The 24,280-nt window shown below is 40.7% G+C and overlaps 1 protein-coding gene across 1 annotated transcript in view; it reads left to right on the forward strand.

The window, feature by feature from the left end:
• Window positions 1–23,090, forward strand: part of LOC139728604 (uncharacterized) — a 151,705-nt gene extending 128,615 nt beyond the window's left edge. The window contains exons 8-9 of the mRNA XM_071639548.1: window positions 14,341–15,454; window positions 23,035–23,090. Of these exons, the coding sequence (XP_071495649.1) occupies window positions 14,341–15,454; window positions 23,035–23,090 (1,170 nt within the window). The remainder of the gene's footprint in view (window positions 1–14,340; window positions 15,455–23,034) is intronic.
• Window positions 23,091–24,280: the final 1,190 nt, after the last annotated feature.

The raw sequence follows: 24,280 nt of genomic DNA on the forward strand, positions 1-24,280 counted from the left end.
GCGCAAAGTAAGGATTGCCTTTTCTCTTCTTGAAATACATTTGTAGGAAAGCACTTTTGGAGATTAGCTTGCCATCTGAAGTATTTGTCATAAAAAGAATCAGGAGGATGAAAAATCATAAGTGAGATGTGGTGTATTGTCGAAGTTTCATCTTAAACATTATCTTGGTAATGTCAATCCACACAAACTGTGCCCTTTGACCCGAGATGACCCGAGGTCAGTGGGAGATAAATCAGCCCCTGAGGCTAGTCTCGATTCCAAGCCCGTTGGGTATTATTTTGCCCTCCACCATTACCAAGTAGACCTATGACATCATCCACCTAGCTTGCCTCACGTCGGACATTTTTCCGCACTATCGCTAAAATGCAGTGTGTGTGATTTGCCTTTCCCTGCGTGAATGAACAGTATAATATGTATAGATAGTTCATGTTTTTGAAATGACATTGACTCTTACTAAAATAAATTTAAGTAAGAAGAAAATCCTGATAGGCGAACGGTTTTACTCCCTCTGAAGAAAAAGCTGACTTGTCTGAAACAGAGACTAAACAATCGAAGCCTTTATTCAAGGGGCAAAAGTTAAAAGGGGCCTTCACCCGCAATTTCTGAACCAGTTAGCTGCCATATGGAACTCACCGCAAAAATGCTAACTTTTGAGATACTCGAGGTAGTTATGTCGAGTGTTTGTGAAATTTATCACAGATGTTTGATATCAGAGAATCGCTATCTTTAACAGCTTGTAATATATATTTGATTTTCAGCCTCATGGCGTTGCGTCGTGTGTATGGCTATGGAGGAAGTTGTATTTCTATGTCACCTATTATTTATATCGAATTGGTTATAGTGTTAGATATGGGCCACAAAACTTTGATTTAAGTTAGGTTGGTGCCCGTTTGTGATTGTAACTGTATTTTTCGTGACATTTCGATCATGGAAAATATATGTTTTTTTCCTACCACTTTATAATTATCATGCAAAAGTTGGTGTATTGGTAGATGGATGGACAGATAGATAGAGATAGGCTGGTAGGTATATGGATAGAGATAGGTTGGTAGTTAGATAGATAGATAGATAGATAGATAGATAGATAGATAGATAGATAGATAGATATAGATAGATAGATAGATAGATAGATAGATAGATAGATAGATAGATAGATAGATAGATAGATGGATAGGTAGATAGATAGATAGATAGATAGATAGATAGATAGATAGATGGATAGGTAGATAGGTAGATAGATAGATAGATAGATGATAGATTGATGGATAGATATAGATAGATAGACAGATAATAGGCTGGATAGATTGATAGGTAGTTATATAGAGATATAAACCGATGGGGAAATGATTCATTGTGTATGTTAGTCACAATGTCACTTTACGCGTGACTCAACATACCATGCATCCATGTTAATGTGTCTTTTCAAAGGAGAATGTTAATTGCATGTGGACTGAAAAGAACCAATTTCGTTTCAAGGCCCACTTCACCGATTTTAGACTTTGGTATATAGTTTTAGACTTTAGTATCAATAGTGAATCGTGGTGTGCAGGGGAAGTTTCTCATCGGGAATAGCTATATTTAGTTTGATGTAATTATTTTCAAGGAGCTGTATCAAAACTGTTTGTTTTACACTCAAAATTAGCGGTAATCAGTAATAATTAGCATCTCCAGTTTAAGGTTCATCAAGAGCCAAAAACAAAAAGAAAAAGAAAAAGAGCGGGAATCAATGATCTCATGGTTATCTTACCGTTTATGTCATTTTGTAATTTTGCTTTAAAAAAAGAAAAGAAAAGAAAAGGGGGTCGTGATAATTAGGGGCAGTAATCTAAGGCACATGACCGAGAGCTTGGGAGGATGTCGGCCAGAGCTTCCCGTCTGGGGTCCCCTCCCGATTCCGGACCATCACCTTGGAACTCACCAGTCGGGAAGGGGGGAAACTTCAGGCTGCGGTCAGATCTTGATTGATTCATGTCCTATTTTTGTGACGTGGAAATTTTCTCGGTGAGCATCTTGTTGCATCGCTGAGAAAGATTCCATGTCACAACATTATTGTTATCTTCTTCAAATTCTTGTTTTGATCAGTTGCAATGATTGTTATCTTCTACTTCTGATTAATCAAGAGGAATTTTCTTTTCTTCTTAAATTTGAAACAGAATACACATTCAGGGTGAAAGGCGCGCACGTGCGTGTGCATGTGTGTGTGTGCTTGTATTTGTGTGTATTCTTTTTGTGCGTGTATGTGTGTGTGCGTGTGTGTGTTGATAATGGATGGCCGATTGACAATAATGATCAGTGATTAATGGTAATAAAGTTATGCAACAATTAGGTAGGGTTACTATGCTGCTGCTGTAGGAGGATATTATTGCAGGATATGATTATCGTAGATTGTTACTCTTTTAGAGAATACAGTCATATCAAAATGAAGAGCCCGCGTAATAATAGATGGGATATCGTGGTTAAACATGGAGCTACGCTCCATGGTACGAACAAGGTGCCAAAGAGTGTTCTTGTTAGCAGAAATATTCATATCAACATATACCCTAGGCCTGTTTACATTGTTTAATCTCATGGCAACAAAAGTCAAAAGTTATATTAAACCAAATGTTGTGCGGGAATGGTTAGAGAACCGCTCCTTGATCACATCAGGGAGGTGGTTCCACCTCCCTGATCTGATCAAAATCAACTTCCGTCTAGGTGTATTAAAACAACAACGAGCACGGCAGCTCAGCAAGTATATTATCACGTTCTTCATTCAAGATTCCGGCGTGAGAATAGATCTATTCGGTTTTTAGACACTGTAACTTATGCCGGCCATAAGTGGCTTCCGAAATAATAAAAAAGGATGATTCAGTGGGTCATGTAATGAGTCAGGTGCATTGCTATGTCAGTGCATAAATAAACGAACACGTTCTGTTAAACATACTGAAGCTCCCAGCTATATGGCCAATGGCTGAAATACGCCCAAACCGAACAGGTCTATAATATAGCATGGAATTATAGACACCTAACATGTGCTATTAATAGGACTCGCGAGAGAATACAGCATCGTATCAATGACGACATTGCGTGCCGTCTAGCAGTCATCCTGCGGTCTAATTACTCGAAGAGGCAATCTCCTGATTGAATATAATGCTATCTTTGGAGAATGTGTCGCGATTATATTGGCATGATAAGTGATTGAAGATTACAAACAACGGAACCTTTCATGTATAATCTCTTTGTCCCACCTCAATGTAACGAGACAGGAAAAAGGACTTTATTACGCCTATACGATACCTGTCTCTTTCTATTTTTCGACAAGATTATCGTAGATGACACCCATTTGCCAATATTGTCAAATATAGTCATAACTTGTTAGAGGGCGTATGAGTATTGCATGTGACTTTTATTGAAGGTCGCACACCTGTATATAGAATTAGATCCTTACATCCCGGAATAGATGTAATAATGGTATATTCCCTTGCCAAATATTCGTTAAAAAAAAAGAGAAAAGGAAAGCGGTAATAGGAATCAGAGGAAACGACAGAGCTTAGAAGAGCGCCATTTTGCAACAACTTCACAGGGTGAATCGCTCTATGATAATAATGTTAATAGAATTAATGATGATGATGTTCATAGTAATGAAAACAATAACACAAACGATGATGGTAGTAGAAGTATAGTAGTAGTAGCAGTAGTAGCAGTAGCAACGATAATAACAATAATGATGATGATAATAATAATAATAATAATGATAATAATAATAATAATAATAATAATAATAATAATAATAATAATAATAATAATAATAATAATAATAATATAATATAATAATAACTGTATGATAATGGCAATGATAATTATATAATCATAATCGTAATAACAAGGAGCATTAACTGCAATAGGAGACTCCTGTCTAATTGATTTCTTTTCATGTGATTATGCATAATCACACCTAAAACTTTTTTTTTTTTACCCATAACAATTTCAATATTTAGAAATAAACACAGCTGTACGATCTCTGGGTTTGGAATTTTTAAGGTCGCTTTACTCGAATCCTGAACTGTCAACACACTGAATCTTTCATGCATTTTACAATAAATACGTTTTATTTTCACTCATAATTTTCGTCACCCCTTACTACGGAAAATCACTCGTGTAGGGTGTGGCACTTGTAGAGTACTGTAGAAATGGCTTCTGCACCCCTAATCGACGTAGTTCCAGGCAAGATGGCGGCGTACGTTTGATGCAAGGATACCCCGCTGTCTCAACTTTAATGTTCTCAAAAAAAAATCAACCAGTAAGCCTACAACTCTACTCACTCACTATAGCCCGTCAGACTTGTCAACACACACAACGCCCCATAATAGCATCCATCATACAGCATCGAAATGAACATGTCGACGTGTCGGGGCGATAAACACGGATTCTGCCTCTTGAAGGAAGTTTGACAGTTTCCTTTGTGATAAACTTAGCGTTCATTAGCGTCGTATTGTAGACCTGCGCTTTTCCAACACTTTCCAGAGGGGATGTGCATGCTATGCGCCAACTCTCCTTTATCCTGAGAAATCCACTCTTAAAAGAGGTATATTATTGACAACTTTCTGACACTGAAACCTTGTACTGCCAGGTGAAATTGCCACTGACATGTTTTGAGAGCTGGATGGAGGGATCTGAGTAAAACGTCTGTCAGAGAAAAGAAAATCCCTTCTTATTTTGAAGGGGCTCTAGAAAGGCGGGGCTAGAACAGTAGAGAAGATGATTTTATTAAGGTTTATTCCAAGGCGCAGTCCTCGCTTACTGAATATTACGGTTTAATTATGATGTTTTAGGAGAGCAAATGTTTTAAAACAGGCATCACAAACAGCTATAATTATAATGTTGTCGTTTAGTTGAACTTCTCAGACCTAAGCAGAAGTTTAACCTTACGATGCTGCTGATATTTTAAGTATGAGGATCAAAAGAAAAGAGGAAATAATGTGTTGTCGACTCTTTAAATGTTTCATCACAACGCACACGTAATATTGAACGCAGTTAGAGCAGTACTGCCCTGGTTCGTTCCATACAAATCTTACATTTTGATTTCTGTCAAACAGCGATTACCTCTTTAATTGTTCTCTCTCCTACTCATGTTACTTCAAAATGCCCTCTACTTCTCAAACTGTATCTTCAAAGTTTCACACGAATAATGTATATCCTCTACTTACACTTTTCGTGTTTGCAGTTCATTGCACGTATCGTTAACCCGTTTCATACTGAATTCTGAAATGCCCATAGACTTAATATGCAGGCCACCAGGTTCCAATACAGAACAGGTTAATATACCTGTATGTTCGAATCTTGCATGTGTTTATAGGTTTAACCCGTACCCCGTTATTGTGTAATGAGTAATGTTAAATGTGTCCGAAAAGACACATGAGTTATAAAGCCTTAATTGTCCTGAGCAAAGAACGAATAGTCGACCAAACAGGCCTACGTAATCGTACATATTTTATATATATATATATATGAAGTTTCGATGGTTTATTATTAGTGATAATAATGCGTGCCATTGCCCTCGCTCTTTAGTAGAATTATACCCACGTTGTTGTGAGGTTCCAAGAAGAGTGTCCATGGATGGGTAGCCCATGGATAACCGCTATTGTGTGATCTTTTGTCCAAAGTAATCTGCAAGCACAAACACGGGGTTGTTCACACGAGAGGAGAACAACAGGGGCCTTGTCCAAAGCGGCTTTTTGAATTCATCCAATCACTTTGAAATCGCCGTAATGACAAATTTGGGATATTCAGGGCAATTAAAAAGACTTTTGAACCTCTACAAGTGTTATCATTCCGAGAAGGTTAACGCAGGTCGTTTTTTTAATGATAGGCTATATCCTACCCAGAAATTACTGTTCCTTCAGTTATTCATAACTAGGTAGCAATTCATTAACAAGTCAACAAGTCAAGGACACAGTGTAAATTACTATACATGTAAGAGGTTTTATTTTCCCACGGTTCAAATAGAATTAAGTCACTTCTCACGGTTCAAACAAAATTAAGTCCGTCAGAATGAGTGACCTCTGACAATATAGGATAAACCAGTTCGAGAGTGCACATCAAGCGTTCGTTCGTTTGTTTGTTTGTTTGTTTGTTTGTCTGTTTTTATTTTCCAATTGCAAGATGGCTGGATAGCCCATATTCAGCTACATAATTGTATACATATAGCTGGTCTTCGGTGGGGTCCAGTTGTTGGATGTAAGGCGTACCACTTCACCGGGTTACATGTATACACCCTGCTCTTTTACGTGTCAATGGATGAAACCAAGGAGGTACTAGGCAAACCTCCTTGATGAAACGAGACCTTTTATGTGCGTGGCTCGTGACTCTCTCACACAGGACCTCCATTTCATGTCCAGTCCAAGGCGTTAATCGAGTTCAAATTATGTCCCCAAGTCCTTCCATAGTATCTCTTTAAATGGTTTGTGGTGACTGTCTACACTGTTTGACCAGGGAGATGAGAAGAACTTTTCGTCTCACCTCCCTGGTTTGACACACAAGAATGGCAACAGTAGATACAGTGTCACCTTTTGATATGTTTGACCCCCTGTGTGCCACATTATTTCCTATCAATAGGTTTGTGTGTAAAAAATTAATGTGTGCACATTTAACTCATTGGCACAAAAATGGGTTAAAGCACTGGGCCATATCTCCTATTAGAGATGCCTTCATTCACATTGTATTAAGGACAACCTCATTGAAGTCATTATAATTATACTATGTCGGTAGTTGTTCATTGAATTGTCAGACTGCGGAACTTAAGCGGCAACTGGAAGAACATCGATAGTTCTGGCGGCAAATTTTCCTACTAGGCGCTCTTTGCGTAATCAACGAAACACTTTCAATGACAACAATTAACCCCACCCTAATACTGCCACAATGACAAGGCGCAAATAATCATCTATGCTGTCATTTTAGAGCACCACGGGGAGTAGGAGTTGTCAAGCTTCATCCGACCAATTATTTCGGTGTGATGCTTTGCCGGTAAAAAATGTCTCTTTTTAACGCCAATGTAAGTTAAAGAAGAGATAACCGTAGTCGAAAGGGCAATAACTATTCAGCATCTCAACAAGGACCCAGTGCATTTGTGTTGTGAATGCTTCAATGTATATTTCCATTTCTTTTGATGGCTTAACGTCAGTCCTGTCGGACAAAATCCGCAAGGAAGGATCGTTTTTTCATTCATAAGGACAATTGAACCCCATGATTGAATCTATTCTCTTCATGAATTGTCTGGTGAAAACGTTTAAGTGCCTCGACTAAGGTGGTACAGTGAATAAGCGTTATAGAGTTAAATGTATGGTGTCCGTGAAATGCAAACAAGCTTGCCATCACTTCCTCCCATCCCACGTCATAATGGACCATACATTACTTTCCAAAGGTCATCTAAAATTAGAGCATGGGTATAATACAATAATTGTAGCAACTGATGTTTTGATGAAAGGATCATGAAAAGTAAGTGTTTGTTATTTGTTGTTGTTGTTGACATTTCATAGACATGAACGCCAAACCAACTGCTTAGCAACCACGATCGTATTTTCCATGGTACTATACTGTAAAGTATACGTAAAGCGCGGATTACCACTTAAAATGGCATCTGCTTTGTTATCAAACTATTAAGTTTTCTGAAGGTCAGTCCTTTCCACCTGTAGCATAGTTAGCGTATGATAATGATAAGTGTAAGAATAAGTATTTTGATCAAATTGATAGTTATTATAATATTTATTATTGTTATTGTTATCATATTCACCATTGTTATCATTTTTATCATCATCATCATTTTCATCATCATCCTATGATATTTATCCTGCATCCCATTTATAGTGCATATCAAAGCATTCACACGTAGGGCCAACAGACCAAAACATTAAAGCTTCCTTCAACGAAAGGATTTACCGATGAAAGATGATTCTAGAGAAATTTGCTGTCGAAATATTTATTAGGCAGTAAAAGTGATGTTGCCCCCCCCCCCCCAAGTATAACGCGGTCTTTGGAGGCCATCACAACATGAAGTACATGGCCACGTGATCGCCAAATGTGATATTGTACGATGGCAAGTATGAAGTAACATTCTGTTTTGTTTGTGTTTTTTTTAAGCCGCGGAGGGGGGGGGGGGGAAGGATCCAGTGAAATCTTACCCCTATTCTCATTTTAAAGGTAGCTTGATCTATAAAATTTTGTACCTTTTTCTGATCTATTTATTACAAAATATTTTACAGAGAGAGAGAGCATCCGATCGTATATGAAACGGAAATTATTGCTGAAAAGAAATACATGCATGCATATTAGGAAAGAATTGAAATAAGTACTAATACGTACATAGCATTATAGACGGAGTATTAATGATGATCCACAATAATAAGGTTTTTTTTTTTCTTTCTTGTTCTAACAAAGTGTTATTTCGTAATTCGCAAAAGTGAGCCATCGTGACGGGAGCCAAGCAAAAGTGAGCCAAGTGACGGGAGATTTCTGTGTATGTCCTGAATGTCAACGTTGGGGGCGGTATATGAAACAGGTTCATGGACGATCGCAGTTTCTCCCCGGTCATGGAGGACGGCCAGCAAAACTATGTCATGAAGTTCACCTCAAAGAATTAAGATATATGTCATGATAAAAAAAAAAAATGTTCACAAAATGAATGTTTCAGATATCAAAGAAATTTGCGCAACAAATCGATTTTCATGTCCTCGTTGATAGATGTAAATAGAGCTGTTATGAACAGGTAATGGTTTTGCCGAGAACCGAAAGAAAGAAGTCGCAGAAAGTTTTTATGGGGCAAATTATTTGTATAGGGCCCCATATTTCTCTTTCTCTTCTTTCTTTCTTTAAAACAACAACAACGAAGTTTTTCCATTAGACTAGACCTATAGCCACAATAGCAAATGATACTTTATATCCTAATCCCACAAATTAATACATTTCCATAAAAGCACTCTTTCCAAGACTGGATTGCTTACAGATAATGTGATAAATGGAAATAGAGTATCATTTCTTACAAGATTATGCAAACTTAAAAACAACAATCAGAAGATTGTCTGAAAACTGGCTTTTCAAAGACGTTTTCTTTCTTTTGAATTGACTCGATTCGAGGAAGCGATTATCATTTTTAATATGAATAGGCAATGAGGACAAAATGCATTGCGTAGGGGCGCAACTCGTGCAACCAGGAGTCTTGAACCAGGAACCTTGTGTGATTATAGTCAGTGGTCTTATCCACTGAGCCATAAACGCCTGACCTCCCTGCTGGAGAGAACGCAGTACCCCACAGTGTGTTCATAATGTGTTCACATAGTTGACTATGTGAAAAGGCTCGAATTTAACGGTGTGAAGATGATTTCACACTGTGGTGAACATACTAATGTTCACAATTATAATGTCCCGTTTCACACTGTGAATTGATCATTCACAATGTGTTCACAATCTTAAAACGCTCGAATTCAACAGTGTGAAAAGATGTCACACTGTGTTTACACTGTGTTCACACTGTGTTACACAATGTGTTTCACACTGTGGGACACTGTGTAATTTCCAGCAGGGCTTTTCTGATTAAACTTTTAGAGTGATAGGATAAACTCACACCAATTCATAGATATACATAAAAAGCTAATCTCTCAAGTGTGACAGGGTTATGGCTGTTCATCGAGTCTATCATGGGCCTTCAAAAAGCACACACTTTAGATTGTAGTGTTATGATTATCGCGTGGTTCACCTAATAAAAAAGAGCCGCGTCTTTGTGCAGAAGATCAAAAATAATTTGTCAAAATAGGTGTTAAAGAAAGGAATGGAAGAAAATAAATGTGTGAACATAAATAGACGTATCTCGTCCATCCGATGTCGCGGAAATTAGCAATCAAGATGCAATTACCACTTTGTATGAACGAAAGATACATTTTATCACTTTTTTGAAAGAGGAATTGTTGGTCCACTGAGTGAAAACCAATTGAAGTTTGAATTGATTTGGTAGTAAGGAGTCAGAGATCGGACAACGCTCCCTATTTTAGCGTTGTTGGCAGGTTATCTCCTGTAAATTGAATCGGATATTGGGGATTATGCGGCATTGTGTGTACTATCACAATCAAATCACATGCGGTAGTACTTTGTGCTTGTTTGCTTTATATCCTATTAGAATTTTAGAGATAAGGTACTTACGAATAGTTAGACTTTTAATCCGAATGGGAAACGTTTTTCACACTTCACGAGATTGCTTTCTTGAGGGGTTGAGGAGTTCACCAGTGCAGTTGAGGGGGAAGGGATGGGGAGGAATGGAACGTTGTTGAGCGACACGCCCTATCGTAAAGGACTGAAAAAGAAGGAAATAATAGCATTTTGACGACAAAACGAGAAGCCTCCAACCATACAAAAATAATAATTGCCTTATTGCGCTGACATACATTGTACTCCAAGTTGTTTCCATGTCTCGTTCAAAGCAGTGCAATCACGAATGAAGACTATCCTATTTCCTATTTAAGACTGATATTCATAACAGACATACGGTTCGAGAGTATGTCACTCTCTAGCTAACACACGATCCCTAGGTGACAAAATGATAAATAAATGTTGCGTTGCGTTACAAGAATTGTGATATTCAAACGACTGTGACTTAAGTTGTAGGCCTATTATACGTCTGATTATTAAAGCCCTTTCATTGTCCCCTTGAGCATAGTATTGAATGGCTTATGGACTCTCCGCAACCTAGTCACCACAAATCTTTGTTCCATACTCAACAAAGAGAAAAGATTTCGTGCTCTGCAACCTTGGCTGTTGGTTTTGCAGCGATTGATCGATAACCGTTTAAACAAAACTTGCCTGTCAGCCATTGTATGTCCGTTGAAAAGGGCTTTAAATCCACTTCTCATTTTCATACAGCGAATTCACTTTGGTTGGTCTTCTCCTTATCGAACACTTTCGATCCCACATCTTAGCCTAGAACCAAGACGTTTATTTCAAGAAACGGAAATGTAGCCCTCAAATGTGGATAGCTCCATAAGCCTACCAAAGTGAAATACGCGGGATCTTTGCAGTGTTAGCGACGAGACGAGATAATTCCTCGCTTTGTCGACATTTTCGTGTCAGAAGGCGAGAAGGTGACATAAAGCTGTCTTCTTACCTTCTCTGACCCGAGATTTCAAGAAGACAATATCTCGCCTTCTCACCTTCTAGGACCCTAAGAGGATGAGAAGACGAGGTCTCATATCTTGCCTTCTCTCCTTGCCGGACCCGAAATGGTCGAGTAGACGAGAAATAATCCTGTCTTCTCGGTTGCACTCCATAGCTTCCGCAGAAATCGGTTCCTATTCCTTCTATGCACTTTCCATCGGTCTCTCCCCCCCCCCCACCCCCACCCCTCCTTTTCCCTCCTCTCTCTTTGCTATGTATAGGGAGACAAAATTTAATGTCCTTGAAAATGTTCTCTCAGGGGTAAGTGTACATGCAGCCAGGGAGGTGTGAGAGACACGAAATGTACACGAAATGTACATGAGCTGAGATACAATCCTCCCCTATTCCCTTTTCCTCATCTCCCCTTTCTTGATCTATTCTCTCCATTACCACATAGTACACATTCCTTCTCACAATTTCACTAGCCGACAGCAAAGCACTTTAAAGTTATGTGGTCTGTTTTCCAGACGTTTTTTTTACCCTCATGTCTAAAGACAAAAATTTGTAGATCAAAATGCGTCTGCAATCAAATATCGCAGGAGACTTTCATAATTCATAGTACCTAAATTACGCCATCGTCAAGGAGGACTTTTCTTGTGACTGTCCCTTTTGCATCCCTGCAGAGTAGAGTCCTTTCATAAGCTGGTATAGAGGTAGGTAATTCAGACCTATCCACTGAATACTAGTAACAAGAGGGAAACTTCTTTATGATAGAGGGGGAAACAGTCTTGTAGTTGTAGATTTTCAGTGAATTCATTCGGACCCCGAAAAATTCGAAGCCTATTCTCGAGTGTCACGGGAGTAGTTTTCTTATTTCTTTCCTTTAAAAACTCTGAGGTGCATTACCTTAAGATTTCATACCCAATACAACACTTGGAAACACTATTCTTTAACCATGCACTATTTCGTGACGTTTGCAAAAGGGATAACTTTACATTGTACGACAGACGCTCGCTTCCTATTAATCGCCTACTCAAGTATTAGAAATGATAATAACGCAAGCCTGAAGCACAGACTAGGACAAACCTCGTTTCTCCTCCTATACCTGTCCCTTGATGTTGCATGAGAAGGTCGCTACAGAGCAAAAGGTTGACACAGGTCGGTGTTCGTAAGACGTACATTCAAGAAAAGGGGAGATGACGGAAGGAAGGAGGGGGAGAAAAAAAAAAGAAAGCTTCATCTATACTCCACTTCGCCAGTATTGAAATCGGAGCAAACAAGTGCCCCCATTATGTGGACGACAAACAGGGAACAACTCTCCGGCACGGCGAATAAAAGACGCGAAGCTTAAGAAGAAAAGAAAAATCGATGCACATTTTGCATCCAACATGTTCTGGTGACATAGCGGACGCCGTGGTGCGTTATAGCCAATATACCAGGCCCATTGATGGTGTTTGTGAGAGGTTAAACGGAGCGGTGAGTAGGTCGAGTATAGCTGTCGTTGGTACTCCTGGTAGCTGGCCTTTTATGTGTGACTATTTACCTGTGTTTGTAATTCGTGTTGTCCTACTAGGATTGCAACTTCTTGTGACTTTGTAGTTTCCGTTATTTTCAACCCTACTTTCCCCTCTTATATTCAGTTTCTGTAAATGCTACAACTTTTTCTATCGCGTTTATTTTCTAGGGCCTCAGCACTGGTAGATAAACGTTTGTTATTATACTATGAGTGGAGCTATGCGAGATGGATGAATGTTTGTTCAGATCTCAACAACAATAAACAAGGCTTGATGACTTGCAGCACAGAAAACAATCAAAGTGTTGTTGTTGTTTTTCAAGTTGTTCCTAGGTTCGAGGTAATTATAGGTCACGTTGGGGAGTGCATACCATGTCACAGTGTTGTAGTCCTCATTCTATATTCATACGTAGCGCCTTTTTTATTACCAAATAATGCAGGGTCACTGATCATGAACGACATCATTGTGACGTCATCGCATAAGCGCAGCCCAAGATAACCATCGCAGTGCAGCGCCCTTTGATAAATTATGTTCGCAGTGCATTTCATGCGAGGGAATTCATCGCAGTCGGTCTTTATTGCTGCTATTCTGTTGATATGGGAATCAAGCAAGAATGGAAACTGAGCAGCTTGCTGATGCAGATTAATTGCTCATGCAACCACTGAACTCCGTGATTTGAAGAAGAACCTGTTAGGTTGCAGAAATCAATTATCGTTTAATTCAGACACTCTTCGAAAAGATTAATTTTTCCTTGTCTCAGTCTTGTTGTCTAGATTAAAAAGTGTTATCTGCATTAAACATGCTGAACACAGAATATCATCATCAAATAGTTTATCAATGACATATCAAGTGCCGTAACGTAAAAGGCAGGTCCTGTTATGGCTGAAAACATAATGGCTGTAGCCCTTTACTGACATGTTTGTGTAACATGTACTTTTTTTTTCGAGTGAAAGACTGCTGATAGACGATGTCAGATCGTAGGGCATGGAGGGAGAGGGGTGAGTTTAGACCTTAAAATATGCAGGGACCATACAAGAGTCACGACATCTATTGCGGAAGCACCTCAAGAGCGTGGGTGATTAGTAATAACGAGATACGCGTCTTGACTTGGTTCCTGAAAGATGGAGGGCAATTAGGAGGGATAAGATTCCTCCAAAATTACTTAGAACGCAATCTCTCTTTTTCTTTTTTTTCGGGGGGGGGGGTTATATTGGTAAATATTCTTTTCCGTACTTTTATTTCATTTGGTCAAGACATCCTGGAGTAAACTGAAAGTTGGGGAGGGAAGTCAGTGGATGGTAGAGGGAAAAGAAGCAGGTAGCTAATGGTTCCGACTGGTGTCTTGTTGGAGGTAGAGTCCTTTTTGAACGACTGCTTCCAAATGCGATGGAATCATCAAATAGAAAACCTGACAAATGACAAGAGTTTCTTTTCTTCACTGGCTGATGCGGTACAAAGACCCCCAGGCGGTCTCCAAAATCCGCAACAGTGATAGGCAATGTACAATAAACCTGTCCTAACTAAATGAGTTCTCCTTTCATGATTGTGACTCGCTTCTTCATCACGTGAATTGATATAGTTTGCGGTGTTGTTTATTGTCATAATAACAAAACTTGTTTCGAGTCAGCTGCAAATAATTTGCTTCGATTGACACAACTGTACACTATCCTGATTCTGCTTTTCTCTCTTTTTTTCTCTATGTTTTCTTTAGAAAACTGCAAATGCCGTCCGCGCCATTGGGCGTATGAACGCACTCAGACTGGTTTCTCAGAGGAAAGCGAATAAATCGAACGGGAGTTCATCGAGTGAGAAGAGCCCCACATCCCCATCCCCTACACCATCTCCCCAAGAGACCAAGCCGAAGTCCCCCGAGCCCAAGCCGACGGGAGGAGTCCCAGCAGAAACCGGCAAGCGTAAACCCGCGCCCGAAGCTGAAACCAAGAAAGAAAAGGTGAAAATCGATACCAATATCGATCAAGGGACCGATGGTACCAATGCAGCGCCTTGTGTGTCGCCGCCTCCATTGAACAATCGCGATAGCAGTTCGCTTCCAACGGAGAGTAACGGGAGGGAGTTCTCCTGTACTTTGGACTCGGACATCGAGAACGACAGCGGATTGGACCTTTCCTTGGATCACAATGCGCTTGGGAAGCGTAGCACCAGCGTGAGCGAGAGGTCATCGCAGGATTCCGTGGTCGCAGGTAAGGACGACTTGCTAATCGACGAAGAGGTCAGAACACCTGATGAGGGTCCGAACGGTGATGCAACCCGTGTCGATCAACTGCTAAGTCGTGAGAAGGGCGCCGAGCCGATACTCGACGCACAGCCCGCGGCGTGTGTAAACAACGGGAAGAGCGATAGCGGTGTGTGCTCAGATGCGAGTGAAGATACGGTCAGCAGCGATCCAGGAGTAAACATGGAGCGATATCTCTTTGACCCCTCCAAGGGTGTGAAGAACCAGGCTGCCAAGTGGGAGGTGCGTACGCAGAGCCCCGACCGGGCCGCCAAGTTGAAGTCCAAAGCTGCCCAGCCTCCCCCGCAGCAGGCACCCGTGTTCAGGCAGAAGTTCCGCCACTGCGAGGTGGCCCTCGGGAGCGAAGCCCGCTTCGAGTGCCGTGTCGATGGTCATCCGTCTCCCGACATCATTTGGTACAAGAACGGAAAACGAGTAATGGAGGGGGAGAGGTACAGCATCAAGAGAGGTGTGGAGGACATACACTGTCTGGTGGTCAAGGAAGTGGCCAGAGATGACCAGGGAACCTTCATGTGTGAGGCTAGGAGTCCAGCGGGCAAGGCACGCTGTAGCGCCAGGCTTGTCATTCAACGTAAGTACCATACAACGTGTGATCCACCACTTGACTACAAAGACTTCGAAATTATGCATGTGATAAATGTGATGTATTTGAAAAGCCACATCTAAACCTAAGCTGATGTGGGTATCTTTATGAAGCTCCACGGTGATCTCAATATTCGAGAAAACCATGTCAGGGTTATACACTGGGAGATTCAGGCTTCTATACCAACCTTTAGTGATTTGCTGGCTAGCTTTCATTCACTCCTGTGGACTTCTTCAGGCCAAGTGATTGGATGAAAGCTAGCCAGCAAATCACTAAAGATTGGTAGAAGCCTGAATCTCCCATAGTATGATCTCCCCAACTGATGATAGTTTTCTCTATCATGTAACGGTTTCACATGAACTATGATAGTATAAAAGACACAGTGTTAGTGTATACCAATCCATTAGCACATACAGGCTAACTACATCCACAACAGCTGACAAAACTTGCAGGCAGGTGCTACTTAGGTAAAAAAAAAATCAGCAATCAGGTATCGCTGTCTAGTCCCGTGATCAGTGATGTCGATATTATTTGTTTACCTTGATTATTAAGGTTAAACCTCTGCCTACATTTACATACAAGTTATCAAAGATATTATCGTATTCTTCAGTCAAAGGAATCCTTTGCGAGAGAAGGCCATTATAGTCAAAGATGAAAAACAAAAAGCTGCGCCTCCCCTTTCATGCAAGAGCAAAACTAAGACCTTGCGGGGAAAAACGGTTGCATTTAAGTGTTGAACCTACGAAATATAACGACTACTCACGCAGTTATAGGTCACTTTACGTTCCCTAGGCAACTAGGACTTGCGGGGTTTTGGTATCCACTGGACCTATAAAGGCACGCTAGAGGAGAAGTTCAATGGCATTGAAATAAAAGAAATGGACATTTGAGCTAGGCAGATAAATTCCATAAATGTTCACTGCTGAAATCAATCAAGTTGAAGGGTAGCTTTCAGTGGCCCAATGACAACTTGCCCGGGGAGTAGTTTCGGGTAGAAGCAATGAGTACGACTATAGAGCAATGGATATCTCTATTCTATGTAACCTCGATCGACCAATTCGAGTATCATAGGTATTTTGATATGCATGGAAGTCATTCATGATCAATTATATCAAGCCCATATCAAGCGCAAATTTTCGCCCACAGCAATCACAGCCTGAAATATACCTGTCTTGAATTTTTATTATTAGATTTTGATCTCCGACGCGCTGGTCGTAAACTTCTCTAGTGCATTCAGTAAAACAAAATACAAGCAAACAAACAAACCATTGCCGATGAATTGTTTTTATTATTAAGCTTTGCTGGTCAGAGGTAAAATGCACAAGAATATAAATTACGTTGCAATATTTACGAGCAGCGATGCCCTTGAACACTTCTACACTCAAATAGGCATAATAAGGTGCAATGACCTCTCGCAAAACACTCAGGGACGATCTCAACCAATATGGCTTCTTTTTATGTATCATTGTTAACGAGTGTCATGCAAATGACCTTCTGTGATCTTGTATCGATATTCGTGCCCAGCTGCTGGACAAGAAAGGGTAAATATATGGGAGGGGCGATGGGGAAAATAAAACCACTCCCATACAACCACCGCCACTACCGCCGCCGCCACCACCACCACCACCATCACCACCACCATCACCACCACCACCACCATCACCACCATCATCACCACCACCACCATCACCATCACCATCACCACCACCATCATCACCATCATCACCATCATCACCACCATCACCACCATCACCACCACCACCACCATCACCATCACCACCACCATCATCACCATCATCACCATCATCACCACCATCACCACCATCACCACCATCACCATCACCACCACCACCATCACCACCACCACCAACAACAACAACGACACCACCATCACCACCATCACCACCATCACCACCATCACCACCATCACCACCATCACCACCACCATCACCACCACCACCACCACCAACAACAACAACAACAACCATCCCAATGGACGATATTGTCCAGTGTTTAGTAGAATGAAATACATGTGTATGTCTTTGCTGGTTGCATGTCGTGGATAGATGAGTCAGTAGTGAAGGGAATTGAAAGCAGAAGAGGTGTCTATCGGTAGCAGTTGTACTTGTAGCAAAATAAAAGAAAAATTCACCTATCAGTAACGATGATTACCCAACCAAATTATGTCAAATCGTCTCTTCGATTCCCTACTGACGCAACGATTAGTGCAAGCATTCCAGTCTTTTTGACTTTCCAATTATTTGATCCTTGTTGTCTTGAAGTAAAAAAAAAAATAGTTACTGTCTCAACAAGGCAAACCCAACAATTTTATATCTATTTTGCCATTATGCTTATGAACTAAGTAAATGCCTAAAGCTTCGACTAATATCTTTACAGTGATGTAGCAAATGAGAGTATGGCCATTAAATTCATCGGTCTGCTTTCAGTTCAAACTCTCTGCTGCCATCGAGTGTTTGAATGTCAGTCATGGAGTGATGAATATCACGCCACATTTATTGCTTCATATCATTTCTCAGAGCAGTCACAACGTTTACTCCTGCACTTGACGAAATATTTACTTTTACATTCCGTCGTTGAATTGTCGCAACAAGTTTGGCGCTGGCGTTCAGATAATGTTGACTAACCATCCATCATACAATTTTAAACCGAGGATATTATTATAGTGAAACTGTCGCCTCTTTGGGGAGAAAATAATCTTCAAGGCTGGCGTAACATGTAGCTATTAGTGTGGAGTTGGGAGAAGGGGTACATGGGTGTCCCCTTACCCTTGCTAAACCTCTCTGAGACGTCGAAAATGAAATCCATCTGGATCAAAAGGCAGTGGGTTTCAACGAGCTTTCAGTATCACCATGGTGACGCGGATAAACGCATTCCTCCTCTCAGGAGTAGACACAGACGAACTCTTAAAGGGGTGGTACAGTTTCGGTTGAGATGGCGCCTCAGGTTTCCAACGTTTTTTGATGATGAGTTTTTGAGATAATGAGAAATCTTATATGAAATATGAAAGAGCATATATTTCCAAGGGGAATTCATTATTTGATTAAAGTTGGTTGAGATATGGCTGAGATACCCAAAACAAAGCGATGCTAATAAGAGGTTGGGCCCAACTTTTATTAGGATCACTTTGTTTTACTTCGTTTTTGGATATCTCTGCCATTTCAATGCCGATTTTCTTCAACTAAGCTTTGAATTCCTGTAAGAATTGTATACCCTTTAACATTACATAGAACGGTTTCTTACAAAAAGTTAAAAGCTGAATCCTCACCTAAACCAATACTATACCATCCATTTAAAGGAGATAATAGCACAGTTAGACAGACGTGATGAGTATGGGTGGGTTGGGATGAAGAGAGAAGAGGAGAGGGCTACACCGACACTCACAATGATATCTAGACATTTATACACAAGCAAGCAAACACGCATACATCATTATGTACACACTTTTTACCTTCAACTTATCGACTCGTTCTTTGCTCAGCTGACTTCAAATGTATTTTTCGCTCAAGATTATGATTGAATGGTAACATAATGCCAGAAGTCATTCTTCATGTTTTAACACCATCCGTTCCTTTGAAAGACCCGTACCTCTTTAATCACACAAACGAGCTAAATCAACTAGCAGAACACTCACGAGACTGAATAAGACATGACTTCATACTTTGTAATTGTTAGTTCGCGTCGATCCGTGATATTCATTTTAATGTGTTCGTACAATTGAAATCAAAATGATATTGGCGAATACACTCTACATTAAATTAGTCTATCGTTTGAATTGATACACTGCTTAGTAACTTTATGAGGTGTGGTTCACTGTGCCTTTGAGACGACCGTATGCATGAGAAGTTTAGTTGGAAGTTTGATGATAATCACCCCTTCAGGTAAAGAACCCAAACGTTAACAAGCGTTCGCAGTGATAAATGTTGAATACTTGCTCTAACCTCTGCTATGTAAGGATTATCGACAATCACCCCGACGCCTTTCTTATCTTTTCCTGTCTAGTAAATGGGCCACCCCTGACTCGCGCGACTACAAATCTTTGATGCATTGGGAGAAATTATAACAAAGTAAGGCGGCAGAATATGAACTTCAGTAAACAAAACCAGATTCACAAAAAAATGCCCAATATTTGACGGAGGGTCAAAAAATCGAGTCATTCCTTCGCTATCAAAGAACTTTAGTCCAACTCGAGAACAAATTTGTGCTGTCTTGTTGCAAAAGGGAACCTATATTCAATAGTCACATTCCTCGTGCCAAGTGGCACATATTTCAGGTCAAATATTTGTTGGAATTGAACTTAAAAGCTCCATCGCAGGTGGTATGTAGAATCAGAACGTCGTTTATGTTGGTGGTGGGGGTATAGGATTAGGAATCTTTACCCCAAACACTGCTCACTCAGCAACTCTGTAGGGACCTACTTGGCCGTTTCTATGTAAATACAGTGCAGTGTAAGTATTTTGAAACTGGATAGCCAATTCTATCAAAATAGAACATTTTCTCGGATTGGAAACGAAATTGAAGAAATGCCTTCGTATTACATGTTTTACTAGACATGCTGGAGAAATGTTACAGTGGTGGTGTTCGCATACGAATTGTTTTGAAACGCACGTCAATCAGCAAAGTCGTGCAAGTGGCTGCCTCGTGAATGGTATCATGGCGTCATTTAATCGTCTTCCGTGTCACACTTCTTATGTATTCGCCCTCTTTTTGTTTTCCGTAATGGAAGAAGAAGAAGAAGAAGTTTGAGTGTAGGGCACAGCAACGGGGGAACTTATTCATGTACATCTATCTGTCTGTGTGTCTGTCTGTCTGTGAGTTTGGTGTCATACTTCTTTGTTCTGGAACCACGTCCAAAAGGAGTAAATAGGCCTACTAGTAAGGTTTGAATATTTCTATCGCTTCCTTTTAGGGGGGAGTTCCGTCCAACGTATACAGACTGTGTAGATTTAGTGAGTGCAGAATTTGTAGTCAAGCGAGTCGGCAAGTTTGAGGATATAGTTCGACATTTGCTGGATCCACAAGCTACATTCATGGGGTAAATCTCCTTTGAGCTGAGCCACAGGGGAACATGTTTCTACACTATAGGTGAACGATGGGACCCCTCCCAATGGTAAATAAACCACCCAGAAATCATGGAATGCGGAGTGACAAGTCATTGTTCTCTTTATTGCATACCTTCATCTGTCAATGCCTGCACCTGCAATTCGAATGGATTTTTTTTTTTTTTTTTTTTTGGGGGGGGGGGGTGTTAGCGGTGTGTCTCGTTGGACGTAATCGAAAGGATCCTAAATCTTATGTTGGTTGAATACTATTTCCCGTATATGAAAGGGTAGAATCACTGAGAATGGAGCAGATTAATAATGTATTAATACATTATCAAGTCTCCCCCCCCCCTCCTTCTCCAGCAAAGGTAGCAATAGTGTTATCGTTGTTGTTGGAGTGTTATAGGGATTATTCACACAAAAAGGAAGAGGTGTTTTGCACATGCCAAGTATTGGAACATTGGCCACTTGCATGGTTTGTAAAAGATGAGACCGCCAAACCTATGGGTGTTGACTTTTTTCCATGCATGTCGACATCGTGATGGGTTGTTTATAGCGATCATAGATTCTCGTTGTGCATCAGACATTCCATGGGTCTTTTCTAGAGCTTCTTCAATCCATGACGTTTGACCTATGACCTCATAGAGTTTCCTTCATGGAAGACATCCGTACTCCCTATTTGGACTTTGAGACACAGCACTGTGTTGCCAGTGCTCCATGGACTTTAAGGCTTGATGTCCCCGTATTCTCTGGGACGAAGTTGTGCTGCCTGAATTGATGGTCATTTTTTGGGCTATTTTATCGTGACATAAATATTACTTTCCCTGACCTTTTCCCGCCCTTTCCCGTCAGAACGCTCTTGAACGAAGTTTTAATGTACGCTTTCATGTGTCAAGAATGATTAGGATCTATTCGCAGTGTTAGTTACAATGTCTTGTCCGAGCGTCCGTATATTGTATGTCCAGCGTTTCGTTTCGTCATCAATGTCGTCCCACCTTTACACCTGTTGTTCACATTTTGGTGCCCATGTAGTGATGTGTTGGAGTAGTGCATTCCGATGCCAGGATGATTTTTGTGGCACGCATAGCGTCTTTAGTACTGACATTGTCCTGCCAGAAGGCCCTGCCATTATCATTACCCTAGTCTTGTCAGGCGCCCATTTGTACACCTGGGTCGAGAGGGACACAGTGGGTAAAAACATCTTGTCCAGGGACGTAAGCACTGGGCGGGAGTCGAACTTGGGTCCTCCGATTGGGAGTCGGGAGTCTTTTCCACTATGCCATAGCGCCCCAAATATCTTTATATAGCGACTGAAGGAGGAGGAGGAGGAGAAGGAGGAGGAGAAGGAGAAGGAGGAGAAGAAGAAGGAGAAGAAGTCTCAACCCAGTGTTTAACCTCGTCAGAGGAGCACTGCTCTCCAAGTAGGAACCTAGCATTATCGTTATTACCGCCAGCCAAGTTCATCTATATTTTACACCTGATGCACAGAGTGGGTAGCGTGAGTAAAACATCGTATCAATGGGCGTTTGCGCTTGAGCTTTGAACTCGGGAACCTTGAAAATCTAGAGGTTATGCAGGATAACCCAGTGCCTCTATTAGCCCCAATTAGGAGGAGAAAAGGGAGAAATAATAATTTTCATGTGAACGAGATTATGAAACTACGATGAAACGAATGTCGCTAATGATTGGGAGGTTTAAAAAGAGGTTAGGCCCTATGACAATATTTACCCAAATGAAAAAGACAGGGTTGGTCCATTTATATCTGTGATTCTGTAAGGGGAATATTATGAATCAGAAAAGGACCTAAGCGAGATGGGGGAAAAGAATTCATGCGTCTGCTATAGGGATATATCTTTCGCTTTGAGACCGTGAGCCTCACTAAGAAGTTGTTGGTATACACAGTCAAAAGGGGTCGTTCCGGCAGCGCTTACCAATGTGTGAAGTCAACCAACAGTTTAAAGTCTCATTATGGATTCTTCTCCCATTCTCTCTTTTCTCTCTCAACCAAATAACGACGTTTTTGTTCAGGATTTTGCCGGTGGCAAAATCTTTTTTTTTTTCATCTTCTTTCTCTTGCTCTCACAACTAGCATACTTTTCTTCTTCTTTTTTTTTCTTGCCGCCATATATCTACTTGTGATTATCTCGCACAATGCTTAGCAATGTTGCAGTCTCGTTTGAATTTCAACCCTCAAAAGATGAGTCTTTTGTTACCTTCCAAATTACAAACTCTTCGTTTTTTTTTTCCTACGCGTGATATGTCATCTCCCCCCCCCCCCCCAATGATTTGTATACCAAACCGATTAAGCGCAAGAAAGGACGCCCATTATCATTCCTGCATGACACGATCCGCTCTACGTCCTTCGGGATGCATTTCTTTGGAAGGAAGGTACAGAGTTCACGAATACGACAACCCGTACGTCTTTTTGGAAGCTCTGTTTCGAAAGTTGGATGAAAAGCTGGTGATTTTAATAATCACTGCGTTCATCTTTGCCCAATGACCCATCAGCCGTCAGCGGCGTCAAGGCAAAATCTGCCCCACCCCTTGCCCTCGAAGCGATATAGGGAGGTGTGACTTCAAGTGCAACTCCGCGTCGTGTCCACCTTGATTGTGATAAATGGATAAGGTCCGGATGAACAAAATGGCATACAGGTTGGAAAGCTGCAGCATAGCTCTGGATGAGTTAACTTTCAATCGGAAGTCCCGAGTTCGAATCCCCTGGCAAGTGCCTTTGTCCTTGGACTAACTTATGTGTGTTTTGTTGTTGTTGTTTTGTTTATTGATGTTTGTGTTTTGGGTTTTTTTCCCCACCACGTCCCTCTCGACCCGGGTGTATCTATGGGTATACCTGGCTACGTTTGGGAAATGAAAATGACAGGGCCCTCTGTTAGAGCAGTGGCAACACTCAAGAGGCTACCAGTATACCCTGGATAAAGTAGACCATAATATTGTTGATACAATTATTACCATTATTTTGATTTCAGAGGCATGTCGTGGGCGACGTCTCTGAAAGCTCGAACACCGAGAGTGTAACGGTACTATCTCCCGATGTAGCTAGGGCCCAATAGGGTGGGGTTCGAAGATCGTGAACTTTCTTCAGCAATAGCCAACGTCATTGTGAATTAGGAACATGAACACATACTTCCCGTGAATACGACATGAATCACAGATTGGATAATCTTCTTCCAAAAAATGCATTCATGGATACGACATGTTTATCGATGTAGCTCGATGTCCCCAATCGATGCATTCTACTGAAAAACCAAAACATTTCTTAGAACAAACGACTCCTTATATCAAGCTATTGATCAAGAGAATGTGATCGTTCGATTAGCGCCGTTTAGTCATTGCATACCAATGTACGCAAAGAAACACTTCAGGAACCTATAACTGTATAAGATAAACCTTTTAGATTGCTGTACAAACAGGGATTAAGATTGCAAAAGGATGACTCCAAAGTTCACAGTATGTGAACGCTATATACTTCAAAAGCAAAATGGGGAAAACAGGGCTTTAACAAACCCAATAGTTTACATATGAGTCAACACTATAATCATATAAAAATGAAGAAATATCCAATAACATATTCTAATTGGTATGATTATGCAGTGTTTGCAGACACCAATTTCGGTTCGTTTATTGGATTTCTTTTATTGATTTTTTTTCCTCTCCAAGCTCTATCACCCTTTCAGCAGATGACTGCCAAAGAAGAATGAAACCCAAATATATCATGTGTTGATGGAGGGAATGCAGC

This window comes from Diadema antillarum, unplaced genomic scaffold, assembly GCF_040938485.1.
Source record: "Diadema antillarum isolate AM-2024a unplaced genomic scaffold, OU_Dant_1.0 scf00000019, whole genome shotgun sequence".
NCBI classification, from domain to species: Eukaryota; Metazoa; Echinodermata; class Echinoidea; order Diadematoida; family Diadematidae; genus Diadema; species Diadema antillarum.